The sequence below is a fragment of the Mobula hypostoma genome, chromosome 4 (genome assembly GCF_963921235.1).
Source record: "Mobula hypostoma chromosome 4, sMobHyp1.1, whole genome shotgun sequence".
NCBI classification, from domain to species: domain Eukaryota; kingdom Metazoa; phylum Chordata; class Chondrichthyes; order Myliobatiformes; family Myliobatidae; genus Mobula; species Mobula hypostoma.
In genome coordinates, this window is record NC_086100.1 from 178,518,869 (window position 1) to 178,536,874 (window position 18,006).

General features: G+C 44.4%; 2 protein-coding genes across 2 annotated transcripts in view; both read right to left on the reverse strand.

The window, feature by feature from the left end:
* The window catches only part of ubox5 (U-box domain containing 5), a 36,241-nt gene extending 22,543 nt beyond the window's left edge, over window positions 1-13,698 (reverse strand). Inside the window, exon 1 of the mRNA XM_063047086.1 lies at window positions 13,644-13,698. The gene's annotated coding sequence lies outside the window, so the exon portion shown is untranslated. The remainder of the gene's footprint in view (window positions 1-13,643) is intronic.
* LOC134345818 (FAST kinase domain-containing protein 5, mitochondrial) lies at window positions 4,392-13,696 on the reverse strand. The gene is made up of 2 exons (XM_063047085.1): window positions 13,644-13,696; window positions 4,392-8,350 (listed from the first exon to the last, which is right to left on the reverse strand). The coding sequence occupies exon 2, from the start codon at window positions 8,311-8,313 to the stop codon at window positions 5,827-5,829; it is 2,487 nt and encodes an 828-aa protein (XP_062903155.1). The 5' UTR covers window positions 8,314-8,350; window positions 13,644-13,696; the 3' UTR covers window positions 4,392-5,826.
* Window positions 13,699-18,006: the final 4,308 nt, after the last annotated feature.

The following is an 18,006-nucleotide window of genomic DNA, read 5'->3' on the forward strand; positions in this document are numbered from 1 at the left end:
ACACGTCCATATTTCTCCATCTTCCTTACATCCATGTGCCGATCCAAATGTCTCTTAGAAGCCTCCAATGTACTTTGCTCTAATACTATGCCAGGCAATGCATTGCAGGCATCCACGACTCTGAGTGGAAAAACTTACCCCTCACATCCCCCTTGAACCTAGCCACTCACCTTCAATGTACGCCCTCTGGTATTACACATTTCAACCTGGGTAACAGATACTTTGTCCACTCTATCTATGCCTCATGTAATCTTATAAACCTCCAGTGAGTGAGTGGGCCAGTGAAGGAGTGGAGCTTTGAGGCTTTGATGAGAAGAGGTGGAGGACAAGCTTCCTTGCAGTTAGTATTTACAACGCCTCCTGAGACGGTGATGTGCCTCTCATGTGAGATGTGGCAGTCTTGGGGGAACGCCCCTCTCCCGCAGAGTCACATCTGCCAGAAGTGCATGCAGCTGGGCGATAGGGAAGACCGCGTAAGGAATCTAGAGTAGCAGCTGGATGACCTTCGATATAAGGGAGAATGAGGCGGTCATAGATAAGAGCTACAGGGAGGTAGTCACACCTAGGCTGTCGGAAGCAGGTCGTTGGGTGACAGTCAGAGGGGGGAAAGCGAAGGTGAGCAGACAGGTAGTGCAGAGCACCCCTGTAGCCATTCCCCTGAATAATAAGTTTACCGTCCTGGATACTGATGGCGGAGACGACCAACCAGGTGTGAGCCACGGTGGCAAGGCATCTGGCACTGAGTCTGACTCTGTGGTGCAGAAGGGTGGGATGGAGAAGAGGAGAGGTGTCATCATTGGAAACTCTACAGTCAGGGGAGCAGACAGGAGATTTTGTGGACGTGAGGACACCCGCATGGTTTGTTGCCTCCCTGGTGCCAGAGTCCGGGATGTCTCTGACTGGGTGCACGACATTCTGGTACGAGAGGGAAAGCAACCAGAAGTTGTGATACATGTTGGTACCAACGATATAGGCAGGAAGAAGGATGAGGTCCTGAAGTGTGAGTTTCGGGAACTAGGCAGAAGGCTGAAGAACAGGACCTCAAGGGTGGCATTCTCAGAATTGCTGCCAGTGCTATGTGACAGTGATGGTAAGAACTGGAGGAGATGGCAGTTGAACGCGTGGCTGAGGAGTTGGTGCAGGGGTCAGGGTTTTAGATTTTTGGATCATTGGGATTTCTTCTGGGGAAGGTGGGATCTGTACAGATTGGATGGGTTGCACCTGAACTCAAGGGGGAGCAATATCCTTGCAGGTAGGTTTGCTAGCATGGTTCGGGAGGGTTTAAACTAATTTGCAAAGGGGATGGGACCCAGAGCGATAGAGCAGTGAAAGAAATGCATGAGGTAAATCCAGATCTAACATATAGAGGGGCTTTGAGGAAAGAGAAGCAGAATAAAGGGTGTAAAGGTAGTAAGGCAGAAGGGCTAAAGTGTGTGTACCTCAATGCAAGAAGCATCAGGAATAAAGGTGATGAACTGAGAGCTTGGATACATACATGGAATTATGATGTAGTGGCCATTACAGAGACTTGGCTGGCACCAGGGCAGGAATGGATTCTCAATATTCCTGGATTTTAGTGCTTTAAAAGGGATAGAGAAGGGGGGAAAGGGGAGGAGGGGTGGCATTACTGGTCAGGGATACTATTACAGCTACAGAAAGGGTGGGTAATGTTGCAGGATCCTCTTTTGAGTCAGTATGGGTGGAAGTCAGGAACAGGAAGGGAACAGTTACTCTACAGGGGGTATTCTGTAGGCCCCCTGGTAGCAGCAGAGATACAGAGGAGCAGACTGGGAGGCAGATTTTGGAAAGGTGCAAAAATAACAGGGTTGTTATCATGGGTGACTTTAACTTCCCTAATATTGATTGGCACCTGATTAGTTCCAAGGGTTTAGATGGGGCAGAGTTTGTTAAGTGTGTCCAGGACGGATTCCTGTCACAGTATGTGGACAAGCCGACCGGGGGAATGCCATACTAGATCTAGTACTAGGTAACGAACCAGGTCAGGTCACAGATCTCTCAGTGGGTGAGCATCTGGAGGACAGTGACCACTGCTCTCTGGCCTTTAGCATTATCATGGAAAAGGATAGAATCAGAGAGGACAGGAAAATTTTTAACTGGGGAAGGGCAAATTATGAGGCTATAAGGCTAGAACTTGGTGGTGTGAATTGGGATGATGTTTTTGCAGAGAAATGTACTATGGACATGTGGTCGATGTTTAGAGATCTCTTGCAGGATGTTAGGGATAAATTTGTCCCGGTGAGGAAGATAAAGAATGGTAGGGTGAAGGAACCATGGGTGACAAGTGAGGTGAAAAATCTAGTCAGGTGGAAGAAAGCAGCATACATGAGGTTTAGGAAACAAGGATCAGATGGGTCTATTGAGGAATATAGGGAAGCAAGAAAGGAGCTTAAGAAGGGGCTGAGAAGAGCAAGAAGGGGGCATGAGAAGGCCATGGCGAGTAGGGTAAAGGAAAACCCCAAGGCATTCTTCAATTTTGTGAAGAACAAAAGGATGACAGGAGTGAAGGTAGGATCAATTAGAGATAAAGGTGGGAAGATGTGCCTGGAGGATGTGGAAGTGAGCGAGGTCCTCAATGAATACTTCTCTTCGGTATTCACCAATAAGAGGGAACTTGATGACGGTGAGGACAATATGAGTGAGGTTGATGTTCTGGAGCATGTTGATATTAAGGCAGAGGAGGTGATGGAGTTGTTAAAATACATTAGGATGGGTAAGTCCCCGGGGCCTGACGGAATATTCCCCAGGCTGCTCCACGAGGCGAGAGAAGAGATTGCTGAGCCTCTGGCTAGGATCTTTATGTCCTCATTGTCCACGGGAATGGTACTGGAGGATTGGAGGGAGGCGAATGTTGTCCCCTTGTTCAAAAAAGGTAGTAGGGATAGTCCAGGTAATTATAGACCAGTGAGCCTTATGTCAAAGCTGTTGGAAAACATTCTTAGAGATAGGATCTATGGGCATTTAGAGAATCACGGTCTGATCAGGGACAGTCAGCATAGCTTTGTGAAGGGCAGATCGTGTCTAACAAGCCTGATAGAGCTCCTTGAGGAGGTGACCAGGCATATAGATGAGGGTAGTGCAATGGATGTGATCTACATGGATTTTAGTAAGGCATTTGACAAGGTTCCATACGGTAGGCTTATTCAGAAAGTCAGAAGGCATGGGATCTAGGGAAGTTTGGCCAGGAGGATTCAGAATTGGCTTGCCTGCAGAAGGCAGAGAGTACATTCAGGTTGGAGGGTTGTGACTAATGGTGTCCCACAAGGATCTGTTCTGAGACCTCTACTTTTCGTGATTTCTATTAACGACCTGGACGTGGGGGTAGAAGGGTGGGTTGGCAAGTTTGCAGACGATACAAAAGGTTGGTGGTATTGTAGACAGTGTAGAGGATTGTCAAAGATTGCAGAAAGACATTGATAGGATGCAGAAGTGGGCTGAGAAGTGGCAGATGGAGTTCAACCCGGAGAAGTGTGAGGTGGTACACTTTGGAAGGACAAACTCCAAGGCAGAGTACAAAGTAAATGGCAGGATACTTGGTAGTGTGGAGGAGCAGAGGGATCTGAAAGTACATGTCCACAGATCCCTGAAAGTTGCCTCACAGGTAGATAGGGTAGTTAAGAAAGCTTATGGGGTGTTAGCTTTCATAAGTCGAGGGATAGAGTTTAAGAGTCGCGAGGTAATGATGCAGCTCTATAAAACTCTGGTTAGGCCACATTTGGAGTACTGTGTCCAGTTCTGGTCGCCTCACTATAGGAAGGATGTGGAAGCATTGGAAAGAGTACAGTACAGAGGAGATTTACCAGGGTGCTGCCTGGTTTAGAGAGTATGCGTTATGATCAGAGATTAACAGAGCTAGGGCTTTACTCTTTGGAGAGAAGGAGGATGAGAGGAGACATGATAGAGGTGTACAAGATATTAAGAGGAATAGATAGAGTGGATAGCCAGGCCTCTTCCCCAGGGCACCACTGCTCAATACAAGAGGACACGGCTTTAAGGTAAGGGGTGGGAAGTTCAAGGGGGATATTAGAGGAAGGTTTTTTACTCAGAGAGTGGTTGGTGCATAGAATGCACTGCCTGAGTCAGTGGTGGAGGCAGATACACTAGTGAAGTTTAAAAGACTACTAGACAGGTATATAGAGGAATTTAAGGTGGGGGGTTATATGGGAGGCAGGGTTTGATGGTCGGCACAACATTGTGGGCCGAAGGGCCTGTAATGTGCTGTACTATTCTATGTTCTATCTTTTCTCCCCTCAGTCTCTGATGCTTCAGAGAAAACAACCCAAGTTTATATCAGCCTTTCGTGATAGCACATGCCCTCTAAACCAGGCAGCATCCTGGTAGACATCTTTGCACCCTCCCCAAAGCCTCAACATCCATCCAATAGTGGGGCAACTATAAATATACGCAATACTTCAGGTGTGGCCTAACTAACATTTTATAAAGTTGCAACATAACCTCCTGATGTTTGACCTCATTGCCTTGACTAATAAAAGCAAGCATTCCATAAACGTTCTTAACCACTGTGTGGACCTGTGTAACACTTTCAAGGAGTTATGAACTTGGATCCCAAGATCTCTCTGCTCAGCAACACTGATAAGGATTATCCCATTTCCAAGGGAAAGATACATATCCAGATGAAGGAAATGAAATGACAGTGCTACCCTTAGGTATCAAATCATCACAAAAAACTTAATGCAGTGTGAAATATTTAGTCAAATGACCCTTTTTCTGCTTGTTTATTTGAGCTACAACATGGAATAGGCACTTCCGACTCTTCAAGCCAAGCCACTGAGCAATCCCCCAATTTTACCCTAGCCTAATCACAAGACAATTTACAACCAATTAACCTACTAAATGGTATGTCTTTGGAATGTGGGAGAAAACCAGAGCACCTGGAGGAAACCCACAAGGTCATGAGGAAAACATACAAACTCCTTAGAGACAGTGACAGGATTTCTTACAACCTTTGAATTTTAATTGACAAAACTATACAAAAGCAGAATGACGATGTTTTCTTAAGTTAAGCATTGCACTCCTGTCCAATTTAGAACTACAGAAGTACCTACTTTAGGATCTTGCTGCAGTGCTGGAAGAATTCATATTAATCCACATATTAATGATTTAGATTCCAAATAAAATTCTTGCAATAAGACTTTAATTATTATTAATTGACAATGATGTTTGATATATAAACAAATATGCTGACTTCTCATCTGCACAAGGTTATTATCATGTCATCTGGAAGTTCACTGATTTAATTCCAGATGAATTGAGTTGCTTGAAGAATTTTTCAGAACGAGGCACAAGGTGGTTAGCTGACAGCAGTCAGGCAAAGGGATCATAAAGATTATCTCATGGCCCTTTAGCTGGGAGGGGAAAATTATAGTAGCTCATGTCCAATTGTAATTCAGTGGCTCACAGACCAAGTGAATATGCAAGTATTAGCACTGCACAAGAGAAATGTGTCTCGTTTCACAAAAATGAAACTATAGATGCTTAGGTGGCATAACAGTCAATGGTCATACGATGTAGTATGTGTGAAGGCCTTTGAACGAGTAAGGAGTAAAACAAAAAATTGGTTTTCGTAGAAGCTAATTTGGGTTACTAACAATAGCAGTTATAACAATACAAATCAAATCCAATTGTTCTTATGAAGCCAAGTTTCTTGCACCAGTAGATTCACTCCAAAAAAAAAATTTGTTCACAAAACAGAGCAAAGAGCTTGATATGGAATCATCTCATTCACTTTTTTTCTTAATTTAATTCAGAAAGTAAATATAGTATGTCCTTTCTGGAAGACAATTTATTTCAACCCAGTGAATTGTAGAGCTTCTGATGCAGGTAGGCTATTTTCTCAGAGCGAGTTCTTTTAAGTAATGGGACCCACTCCCAATAAGGAAGCTCTGTGACGACATAGCCTGCTCGTACCAGCTGCCTCCTCTTCATACTGTGCAATCCCAGAAGGATGTGGGAACTGTGGCAGTAGTGATTACGGTTAGATACCTGAATGGCAAGTTTTCTGATTTCTGATTTCTGAGCAGCATTTTGGTTTGCAATCTTTGAGTTAGTCAATGAACTTAGGAGACTGTCTGTAAGGGAAACATCATTTCTAAATAGTTTTAGATTCAAACCTACGTGGCTTCTTTCTTTGACGTCTTCAGTTTTGTGCAAATCTTTAACAAACCCATCTTCTCTCACGCACAAACTGTCAGAGTCACTTTTTAAACTGGATCTGCCGGTGCTGCCTTTGGCAAGTTGGGAAATTAGCTCATCAGTGACCTGAACACTATTGAACTTCAGCTCAAGTTTTTTCAAGTCCTTGTTTGTTGCTTCTGTGTTGAATGGCAGTGGCTCACCACTGGGGTCAAAGTGCACCTCAAGGTCAGCTGACCTGGTATGCGGCAAAATCAGATGTTTCTTTACAAACTGAGGGCCACCAAGCATGACTTGCAGCAGAGTGGCAGCTTCAACCATCTCTGGCTTCACACAAATATCCTGCCTGGCAAAATTCCAGAGCATTTCTGTGACTTCCTGTCGTAATTGCAAGGGGAGACGGTGACCTGTGTAATCGGGGCACTCAATTGCCACCGTTCCATCAAGTGTAAAGAGATCTTTCTTCAGCTCAAATGGACTCCCATCGATCGCCAACTTAATAAAATATGGACTCAAAGCAACATTGATCAGGTTGTGAGGGAAGCGCTGACTAAACGCCAGTGCCAACAAAGCAGTGAGAAAATGCTCTGGGAAACGCTGATATTCATGTGTTTTAAGGTGCAACTGCTCAGTTAAGCTGGAAAAAAATTCAGTAGCATTTTCAGGCTCATAGTTCAAGGCCGAAAAGGACCAGAGGTATTTAGCAACGTCTTTGCTCCTACAGTACTGTACCTTTGAAGGCACCTTGGCAGCAACAGAATCCAGGAGACGAGTGTCTCGATAGCGCAACGATGCACATGCCAACACAATATGCATTACCCCCTGAGTGCCAATTTTAGGAATCCGTTCAGGTGCTACCTCCCCTAGACGCTCCAAGAAAGGCATGTGGCTCACATGTGTGTAGCGGAACATCTTCAACACGTTCACCAAGCTATAATTGCTAATGTCTTCCATTTTTGCAGCAACCTTGTCACCAATTCTCCTCATCAGCTGCTCAGAAAATCCATTTTTTGACTTGAAGAAACCCAAGCAGGAAGCTCCAATCTCCTCCAGGTTCATCTGGTCCAGGTAATTGGACAGCAGCAGTTCCAGTTTCTGCATGAGATCTGCAGGGGCTCGGCGGCTTTCCCCAATGATGTAAAGGAGCTGAACTAGTTGGGGCATAGTCAGCTCTTTCCAACGCAAGCCCACGTAGCTCAGGACTAGTTCCATGTACCGTGGCACACTGTACCCAAGGCAGCGCCACATGTCGGCTACGTACAAGAGCTGATTAAACTCCATGTCCCACACACGGCGGCAGAACTCAGCGCTGAGGGGCTTCAGCAACGCGTGGGAAGGGGGCAGCTGAAGGCGGACCATGGCCTTGAGAAATTGGAAAAGCTGAGGCAAAGTGAATGCGTCCAGGCTGTCGATGCTGTACTGGCAAAGCATTCCAAACCGGAAATCAGCCTTCAGAAGCACGTGTTGCTCAGCTGGCAACCAGCTGAGGTGCCAGGCATAGTCAGATATAATCTCTGGGGTCAGGCTGCTTTTCAAGATTGAAACGTTAGAGAGAATCTTCTGCTCCTCTTTCACAGTGAGTTCCTCTCTCTGCTCGGAGCTGCAAAAACAAAGGCCCTTGTAGGCACTTCCAATTTTCTGGAATCCTCGAGGGTCTTCTTTTGTATCATAGACCTCCACAATGTCTAACTCCGCTTTTTCCTTTGAAGTCATGGTCCGCCAGGTATCGCTATGCTGGTCTTCACTGGGCTTGCTATAAGCCAGCTCCAGCAATGTGTTCCTGATGCTGGACAGTCGGCGAGAACAAGTCACCATGTAAGTGTTACATACTTGCTTGATTCTTACATTGGATGGAACATGCTCCAGGAAAAATGGTAAAGCATTTCTGTCATCCTTCGTCTCATTGGAAGCATTCTGCTGTGCCTGGATTTTAGTACTAGCATATGCTGCAGGACAGGAATATATTTTATAGTCTGTGCCAGACAAAAAGAGATTGGTCCTGTCAAACCTTACACCTGGCTTGTTGTTGTCATCCTCTTTCTTCTCTTCAAGTCTTGCCACTTCAGTGCATCGAATGGTCTTTGAATATGTTCGCCAGTTACAGATTCTTCTGGGAAGCTTCCAGGAGTTGACCGTAGCCATGTCAGTGAAGAGTATGACACTTGGCTTCTCTCCAGTACTGAAAAAAAGGCAGAATAGTAAGTGTATTGAAGTTCCAAGATGACCAGCATTAGTAATTCAGTGCAAAACTCCTGGGGATCTGCAATCACCTTTAATCATCAACATCTGCTTTATGACAAAGAAACAGTTCCTTTAAAAAAACTTAGAAGCACTTCCTAACTATTAATTCTATGCTAATATCCAACCGAACACTGATGTAGTGGATACAGGTGCTTTCCCTCATCTTCTGCAGTTCAACAAGGTATCAGACCAACTATAACTAGGCCTTCAATGGAGAATGACCTGGGTGAGAACAGCAGTGTTGGTTTGTTTGTTCTGCAGTGAATTTGGAGAATTGTGTGATGTATTTTTCCAAATCCCTTGAGATGTCAGGAACACATTGTAGGGTAGAGATCATTGTTGCTCATTAGACTGAGTTTTGTACCAGTTCTCAGATCTTGATTTTTATTCTGGTGTCCTTCCCTTCAATCAATCACACCTGCCTTCAAGAGGTGGCCCCTAAGATATGGCTAAAGTACCAGGTTTTCTCTTGTTGATGTGTGGTGCAGCTGAGGGGTCACTTGCCTCGCGTCTGTTGAGCAGACGGCCCGCCCTCTCGCATGATGAGAATGTTGATGATGATTTGGCTTCCAAGTATATGCAAGCACAAATCTCATGTCTAGAAGGCAGCTCAAATACTGAGGTTTGAGTAAGTCTGATTGTGGAGTGTGGTCATCTCGATTGACAACTTACCATTGGCTCTGAAGATTATCATTCCCTCATGAGGAAAATTGGTTGGAGGTGAGATGCAATGTTGTGGCAAGAAAGACTGAGAAATCATTGGGACAATAACATAGTTTTTGATTCTGCAGAGAATGGTTTTCTTGTAGACCCACTGGTTAACATTGTTAAGTAAATGCAAAATGGAGAGGTTGATATGCCACTGTCCCCTTTGACTGGTGAAAGTCTTTGGTGAGGTTACACTGACAGACAGATGAGGAGATCTTCTAAGTATATCTTCAAGAAGCCAGTGCAAGCCTCTCTGCTTTTGAGTTCACCTCCTTTTCTGGCTCTCAGCAGGGTGGAGCCTTTGGAACTAGATTCGGCAATAAAGAAGAATATGTGTGTCATGACCAGCAGTTGATAAACCTTCTACACCATCTGTTCTGTTTGACCTCAAGGGTCCCCCTCCCCACTCCTGTGAGGAAAGGTGAAGCTTTCAATCCAGGATGTACTTGCACCTGCAATTAACCAGCATCTAAAATTCCCAGTAATTCTCATCAAACCAACACTGGTTCTTCATGTTTGAGAAATCAAACCCTCTTCACAGGTGCAAATTGGGGAAGGAGCTCAGGATAGTTTTTGAAGTGCATAGCACTGTGGTTCAATCACTGTATTTGCCTCTAGAGGTGTGGACTATAGATCAGGAACTACAAATTAAATTTAAATGCAGTTTATTAAATCTAGAATTAAAATATAAATATCAAATGCTTCCATCCATCAACTGGCACATTTAATAATCCACTTAAATGAGAATCAAATCAGCAAGCTATTCAATCATTCCGACTCCTTTGCCTTCTCCCAGATTATAATGAGTAAGAAGTGTGACTCTGCCTGTCTCATGTACAGTTGTGTCATCATTGGCTGCTCTATCTTTCCTAGCTAAGCAATCAGCACCTAGTTTTTAATTAACCATGGAAAGCCATATAGAAAAAAAGCCATTTAACATACCATGCCAAAGCAGGTAAAAAAAAAATGCCACAATCAAGACTAACCTCACTATTGGTACTTGTCCCTCCCCCCAACTTCTTATTCTGGTTTCTTCCTCCTTCCTTTCTAGTGCTGAAGGGTCCCAGCCCGAAATGTTGACTCTTTATTTCTTTCCATAGCTGCTGCCCGACTTGCTGAATTCCTCCACTATTTTGTGTGTGTGTGTTAGTCTAGATTTCAAGCATCTGAAAAATCTCAAGTTTATTGGTCCATTTTCTCTAACATTTTTTAAGAACTGTTACAGTCTGAAATTTATTTCTTAAAGGATACAAGATATGTTTGAAAGAAAATAGCTATAGAACTGTTTGGAGTCAGAACGAACTTCAAACAGCTGGCACAGACACAATGAGCTGTTGGATGCCTTGTGTGTTGCAAAATATCATAACCGTCACCGCCACAAAACAACGTGCACTGGTTTCTCTTCTGAATCCTGCGCAGGTGGCAGGCCCCAATGGAGTATCTGGTAAGACTCTGAAAACTTGTGCCAACCAACAGGCGGAAGTATTCAAGGACATTTTCAACCTCTCATTGCCACGGTCTGAAGTTCCCACCTGCTTCAAAAGGGCAACATTTATACCAGTGTTCAAAACAGCAGCGTCAGCTGCCTTAATGATTCATCATCCAATAACAAATACATCCACGGTGATGAAATGCTTTAAGAGGTTGGCCTTGGCTAGAGTCAACTCCTGCCCCAGCAAGGATCTGGACCCTCTGAAATTTTCCTATTGCTACAATAGGTCTATGGCAGACACAATTTCAATGGCTCGTCACAGAGCTCTAGATCACCTGAACAATACAAACCCCTGTGTCAGGATGCTGTTCGTTGACTATAGCTCAACATTTAACACCATCATTCCCACAGTCCCAATCGATAAGTTGCAGAACCTGGGCCTCTGTACCTCCCTCTGCAATTGGATCCTCAACTTAGACCATAAGAGCAGAATTAGACCATCTGGCCTATCTAGTCTGCTCCGCTATTCAATCATAGCTGATCCTTTTTTTGTCCCCTACTCAACCCCAGTTCCCGGCCTTCTCCCGGTAACCTTTGATGCCATGTCCAATCAATAACCTATCAATCTCTGTCTTAAATACACCCAATGACCTGGCTTCCACAGCTGCATGTGGCAACAATTTCAACAAAGTCACCACTCTTTGGTTAAAGAAATTTCTCTGCATCTCTGTTTTGAAAGGAAGCCCCTCTACCCTGAGGCTGTGCCCTCTGTCCTAGACTCACCCACCTTAGGAAACATCTACTCTGTCTAGGCCTTTCAACATTCGAAAGGTTTCAATGAGATCCCTCCTCATCCTTCTGAATTCCAGCGAGTACAGACCCAGAGCTATCAAACGTTCCTCGTGTGATAACCCTTTCATTCCTGAAATCATCCTTGTGAACCTCCTCTGGACCCTCTCCAATGCCAGGATATCTTTTCTAAGATAACAGGCCCAAAACTGTTCACAATACTCAAGGTGAGGCTTCACCAGTACCTTATAAAGCCTCAGCATCACATCCTTGCTCTTGTATCCTTGACCTCTTGAAATGTATGCTAACATGATATTTGCCTTCCTCACCACCAACTCAACCTGCAAGTTAACCTTCAGAGTGTTCAACACAAGGATTCTCAAGTCCCTTTGCATCTCAGATTCATGGATTTTCTCCCAGTTTTAGAAAGTAGTCCACACACTTATTTCCACTAACAATGTGCATGACCATGCATTTTTCAACATTGTATTTCATTTGCCACTTTCTTGCCCATTCTCCTAATCTAAGTCCTTCTGCATCCTACCTATTTCCTCAACACTACCTGCCCCTCCACCAATCTTCGTATCATCTGCAAACTTAGCAACAAAGCCATCTATTTCATCATCTAAGTCATTTATATACAGCATAAAAAGAAGTGATCCCAACACCGATCCCTGTGGAACACCACTAGTCACTGGCAGCCAAGCAGAAAAGGATCCTTTTGTTCCCACTCGCTGCCTCCTACCAATTAGCCAATGCTCTAACCATGTTCATAACTTTCCTGTGAAACCATGGGCTCTTAACTTGGTAAGCAGCCTTATGTGTGGCATTTTGTCAAAGGCCTTCTCAAAGTCCAAATATACAACATCCACTACACCCCCTTTATCTATCCTACTTGTAATCTCCTCTAAAAATTCCAACAGGTTCGTCAGGCAGGATTTTCCCTGAAAGAAACCATGCTGACTTTGTACTATATCGTCCTGTGTCACCAAGTACTCCATCACCTCATACTTAACAATTAACACTTACATCTTCCCAACTACTGACGTCAGACTAACTGGTCTATAATTTCCTTTCTGCTGCCTTCCTCCTTCCTTAAAGAGTGGAGTGATATTTCAATTTTCCAGTCATCTGGCACCATGCCAGAGTCCAATAATTTTTGGAAGATCATTTCTAATGCCACCACAATCTTTAACGCCACAACTTTCAGAACCCTAGGGTGCAGACTTCCTCACCAGAAGACCACAATCTGTGCCGATTGGTAATAAAATAACCTCCTTGCTGATGACCAACACAGGTGCACCTAGGGGTGTGTGCTTAGTCCACTGCTCTTCTTTCTCTGTACCCATAACTGTGTGGCTAGATATAGCTCAAATGCTACCTTTAAATATGTTGATGATAAAACCATTGTTGGTAGAATCTCAGATGGAAATAAGAAGGCACACAAGAGCGAGATATACAAACTAGTTGTGTTGTGTTGCGTTGCAGCAACAACCTTGATACTACGGAATTGTGGAATTTGGGAAGAGTAAGGCAAGAGAACATGAACCAATCCACATAGAGGGATCAGGAGTGGAGAGCCTGGGCCATTTTTCAAGTTTCTGGGTGTGAAGCTGGCTGAGGATCCAACCTGGTCCCAACATATCAATGTAGCTATAAAGAAAGCAAGACAGCAGCTATATTTCATTAGGAGTTTGAGATTTGGTTTGTCACCTAAAACACTCGAAAACTTCTACAGGTGTACCTTGGAGAGCATTCTGGCTGCTGCATCACTGTCTGGTATGGCGGGAGGGGGGAAGGCTACTGAACAGGATCTAAGTAAGCCACAGGAAGTTGTAGTTCCATCTTGGGTACTAGCCTCCGTAGTATCAAAGACATCTTCAAGGATCGGAGCCTCAGAAAATCAGCGTCCATTATTAATGACTCTCATCACCCAGGACATGCCCTCTTCTCAATGTTACCTTCCGGAAGGAGGTACAGAAGCCTGAAGGCAAACACTCAGCCGTTCATGAACAGCTTCTTCCTCTCTGCCGTTCAGTTCCCAAATGGACATTGAATCCATGAACACTACCTCACTCTTTTGACACTATTTCTGTTTTTGTACTAGTTTTATTTTAACTATTTAATATACCTATATACGAACCTGATGCCCGTCAATTTACTTCACGCTCTCGCTTTGTGTCTCAAACCTTTTCCAGCCTTAACCGTACAGAATATTTTCTATACCCCACGTCTAAATCATAGCTATATGAACTACTGTGCTTTCCTTTCCCATTGAAAAGTATTTGAATGTTTTAATTACCTTCAAAGCACCTCCAAGCCTGACTCCACAGGCCTCGCCAGCTTGAGGCCTCCACACATGCGCATAGAGCCCTGTACTCAGCGCGTGCGCATAAGGGATCGCTGCCGGCGTTCCGTGTGCGCGTGCGCACTTTCCCGGCTGGTGGACGGTGGCTATCTGCTCGTGTTTCCACGTCCCTCCCTCTCCCCCCGTTTCTCCCCTAATTGATTCCTTCTCGAATATCTTCATGATTTATTGAACATCGATTTCTCTAACTTCGAGCAGCCAATCCCCTCGATTCTGTTTTCCCTTACCTCATTTTTTTTCTGTCCCTCAACATCTGCCCATCACCCTCACATTCCAACTATTGGTTTTCCACCGGTTTCCTTTTATTCCATGGCCCTCTGTCTTCTTCAATCGGATTCCACCTTATTAAAGTTCAAAGTAAATTTATCATTTTAGTATGTAGATATTACCTAATACTACCTTGAGATTCATTTTGTTGCAGGCATTTACAGGAAAAAGAACAGTACGATAGGGGGGAAAAAACCTCTTTTCATTTCCACCTATCACCTTCCAGCTTCTTATGTAATTACTTATCTTCTCCCCACCCTCTTCAGCTCTACTCCCGTTCACATGGATCGATCTATCATCCACTAGCTGTTCCTGCAGCCCCCCTCACACATTTTAATGTACTTCTTTCTGGTCGTGATGAAGAACCTCAACCTGCAACATTTCATGGCAGTCTCGAGAAGACGAATCTTACAGTTGTAGACTGCAGACATACTTTGATAATAAATGAACCTTTGAACTTTGTCATTTCCCTCTGTAGAAGCTGCCGGAGTACCCCGCCCAGCTCTGTAGTGTGTTGCTCCCTGCTTGGTTTTCTACACATGCACAGAAGTGCTGGTTGGGGTTTCTCAGCAAATGCAGAAGGCCTCCTTAGCTCTAGGCAACCTCCACATGTGTATCGCTGCCTCCTGTTGTGACGTTTGGGAGTCTCCCCTTACAGGCCTGCTGGTGCCACTGGGGGAGCGCAGTGTGTCAAGGAGCATCTGTGAGAGGAAAGAATTCGGGGTCGCAAGCAGAGAGGCAAAGCGGCCAGCATAGCGAGAGGAGCAGGAGTGACAATTAAAGAATCTGAGATGAATGGTAGATGGGGAGGGCTGTAGGATGACAGGCAGGTGGGGCACCATAAGGAATGAGCAGGGGTGGAGTTGGAAGACTGTGGAAGGTGAACAATAGATCGAGGCAGACAAAGAGAGAGAGGGAAAAGACAACAGATGGAGTAAGCAACACACATCAAAGTTGCTGGTGAACGCAGCAGGCCAGGCAGCATCTCTAGGAAGAGGTACAGTCGACGTTTCAGGCCGAGACCTTTTGTCAGGACTAACTGAAGGAAGAGTTCCTTCAGTCAACTCTTCCTTCAGTTAGTCCTGACGAAGGGTCTCGGCCTGAAACGTCGACTGTACCTCTTCCTAGAGACGCTGCCTGGCCTGCTGCGTTCACCAGCAACTTTGATGTGTGTTGCTTAAATTTCCAGCATCTGCAGAATTCCTCTTGTCTGCGTTTTTAGATGGAGTAAGGGAGTGTGAAGATGGGATACAGTTGCTGGAGGCAGATAAGTAGGGACACAAAGCATTACCAGACCTGGATTTGGAAAAGTGAAGGAGGTGAGAATGGGAAGAATAGGAGAGAGGGGATCTTTAGAAGTTGTAAAATGGCCAATTGCATTCTAACACCACTAGATGGAACACGATTATCATCTGAGAGTGTTGAGTCCAATTCCGTCACTGACAGATCGAGGGGTCTATTTCCTGCAGAGAACAGGAGATCACTGGGCAGGAGGATAAAGCAATTGCCATTACCAACGCCAAACACAAGGTGACCCTATGAAGGGGATTCATATGTAGTTCAATAAAAAGAAGGCAGAAACAAAATGTGCTACAACACACACAACACTGGAAGAATTCAACTGAATTCATTCAGTGCTTGGCATGTTGCTCTAGATTCCAACATCTGACGTCTCCAGAAAAAATGCTACGAACCCTCTACAGTTCAGGCAGCAACCGTTGAGAGAAAAAACAGTCAGTATTCTAGATGAGAACTGGTGAATGATCGAGGCATAACAGGTTTTAAGCAGCCGTTAGATGGATGCAAATGACCCGTCAGTTTACATCTCAATACCGAGTAAATGGTCTTTGTTGTTTGTGGAAGCTTTCTGTCCTAAAACGTGGCAAGACACATATAAATTAAATGAACTTTATCCCCCAAGAGACAGTTGCAAGCATCCATTTAATCAACAAACCCCAAAAAGCAACACTTCTCATGAAAATGAAGCTTTTGTTGTTCTAGTGTACAGTGGGTATATAAAGAAACAGCTGATATGAACTAGTCATGTTCTAATCCAGGGGGCTGTATGATCAAGCAAGGAAATAAGTGATTCCCCTGTTTTAAGCCAAGAAGTCTTGCCGCCGCCGGCTACCCACTGAGGGGATGGTTAAACACGCTTTAGGGCGCCGATAAGTGGGGTCAAGAAAGTAACATTCGGGGCCCTCTCTCGCTCCCACTTCGCTATTGCCCATTCCGGAGCTTTACAGAGAGGAGGAGAATAATGTAACTCACTTTGATTCATTCGGATGGAAACTTGTGCGGCATCAGTTCAAACACCAGAGAACACTGGGGTAGAAACCAGCAGCATGACATGGGACTCCCATCGACGCGCTCAGGAGTAGGCAGATTTAGGGATCTATCGGGATTCTCCCTCTGAAGATCGTGGAGTACCCGATTCTGGGCTTTTAAAATTTCCTTGATGGCCAAAAGAAATGTGGCCAATTTCCGCAGCTGTTGTTCATACGAACTGACCAACTGATCAGTGCTGGGTCCATTGTTATTTGTCATCTATATCAATGATCTGGATGATAATGCGGTAAATTAGATTAGCAAATTTTCTGATGATACAAAGATTGGAGGTGTAGTGGACAGTGAGGATGGTTTTCAAAGCTTGCAGAGGGATTTGGACCAGCTGGAAAAATGGGCTGAAAAATGGCAGATGGAGTTTAATGCAGACAAGTGTGAGGTATTGCACTTTGGAAGGACAAACCAAGGTAGAACATACAAGGTAAATGGTAGGGCACTGAGGAGTGCAGTAGAACAGACAGATCTGGGAATACAGATACAAAATTCCCTAAAAGTGGCGTCACAGGTAGATAGGGTCGTAAAAAGAGCTTTTGGTACATTGGCCTTTATAAATCAAAGTATTGAGTATAAGAATTGGAATGTTATGGTGAGGTTGTATAAGGCGTTGGTGAGGCGAAATTTGGAGTATTGTCTACAGTTTTGGTCACAAAATTACAGGAAGAATATTAATAAGGTTGAAAGAGTGCCGAGAAGGTTTACAAGGAGGTTACCGGGACTTGAGAAACTGAGTTATAGAGAAAGGTTGAAAGGTTGAAGGGACTTTATTCCTTGGAGTGTAGGAGAATGAGGGGAGATTTGATAGAGGTATATAAAATTATGATGGGTATAGATAGAGTGAATGCAAGCAGGCTTTTTCCACTGAGAGAGGAGTGAATATCGCGGGAAAGTGAGAAAAATTGGCCCGACCCTCACCTCTATTCCCTACACGCAGCCTTTCCAGCCCACCTGAGCTGGTGTTTAAATTGTCTAAACACAGAATTGCACCCCACATTTGGACCCACGCCGCGGCACAGCAATACACTCAGGGTCTAGTCCTTGCCGTCCAGCCCAAGTCCATTCTTGACCTCTCTAAGTTCGCTTAACGCTTACAGCGATCCAATCTTGCACCCAGCTTAGGTGGCTGGGGATCACATCTTCTCTGCCTCGACTCCTCCTCCCTCCAAGTCCATCTCCAACAGTGTCGCCATCTCCGTCTCAAACATGTTATACTTTGACTTTCAGTCAGCTTCACTTTTGCTTGCATCTTTATTGTTTGCCACAATTTACTTCAGAAAATGAGTTAGTAATAAGTTTTCAGTCAAATTACTTGCCTTTTGAACTACCAGTAAGCTGTCACTCGCCTGACACAGAATGCTCTGAAACTCTCTGCTTGAAGGACTGGTTGAACTGAATGTGATATTGAAAAATTGTGACTTACAGTGTTACGGGTCAAGTGTGGGAAATATGAATTAGGCTGCATGCCTCCTTATGATACATATCTGGATGATGTGCTGAATTGCCCCCATCTGTCTTGTAATTTTTTTTCTATTTTGTGATCTCCTATAGTAGAGTAGAGTAGATATACTTTATTGATCCCGAGGGAAACTGGGTTTCGTTACAGCCGCACCAACCAAGAATAGAGCGTAAATATGGCAATACAAAAACCACAAACAATCAAACAACAGAATGCAAACTATGCCAGATG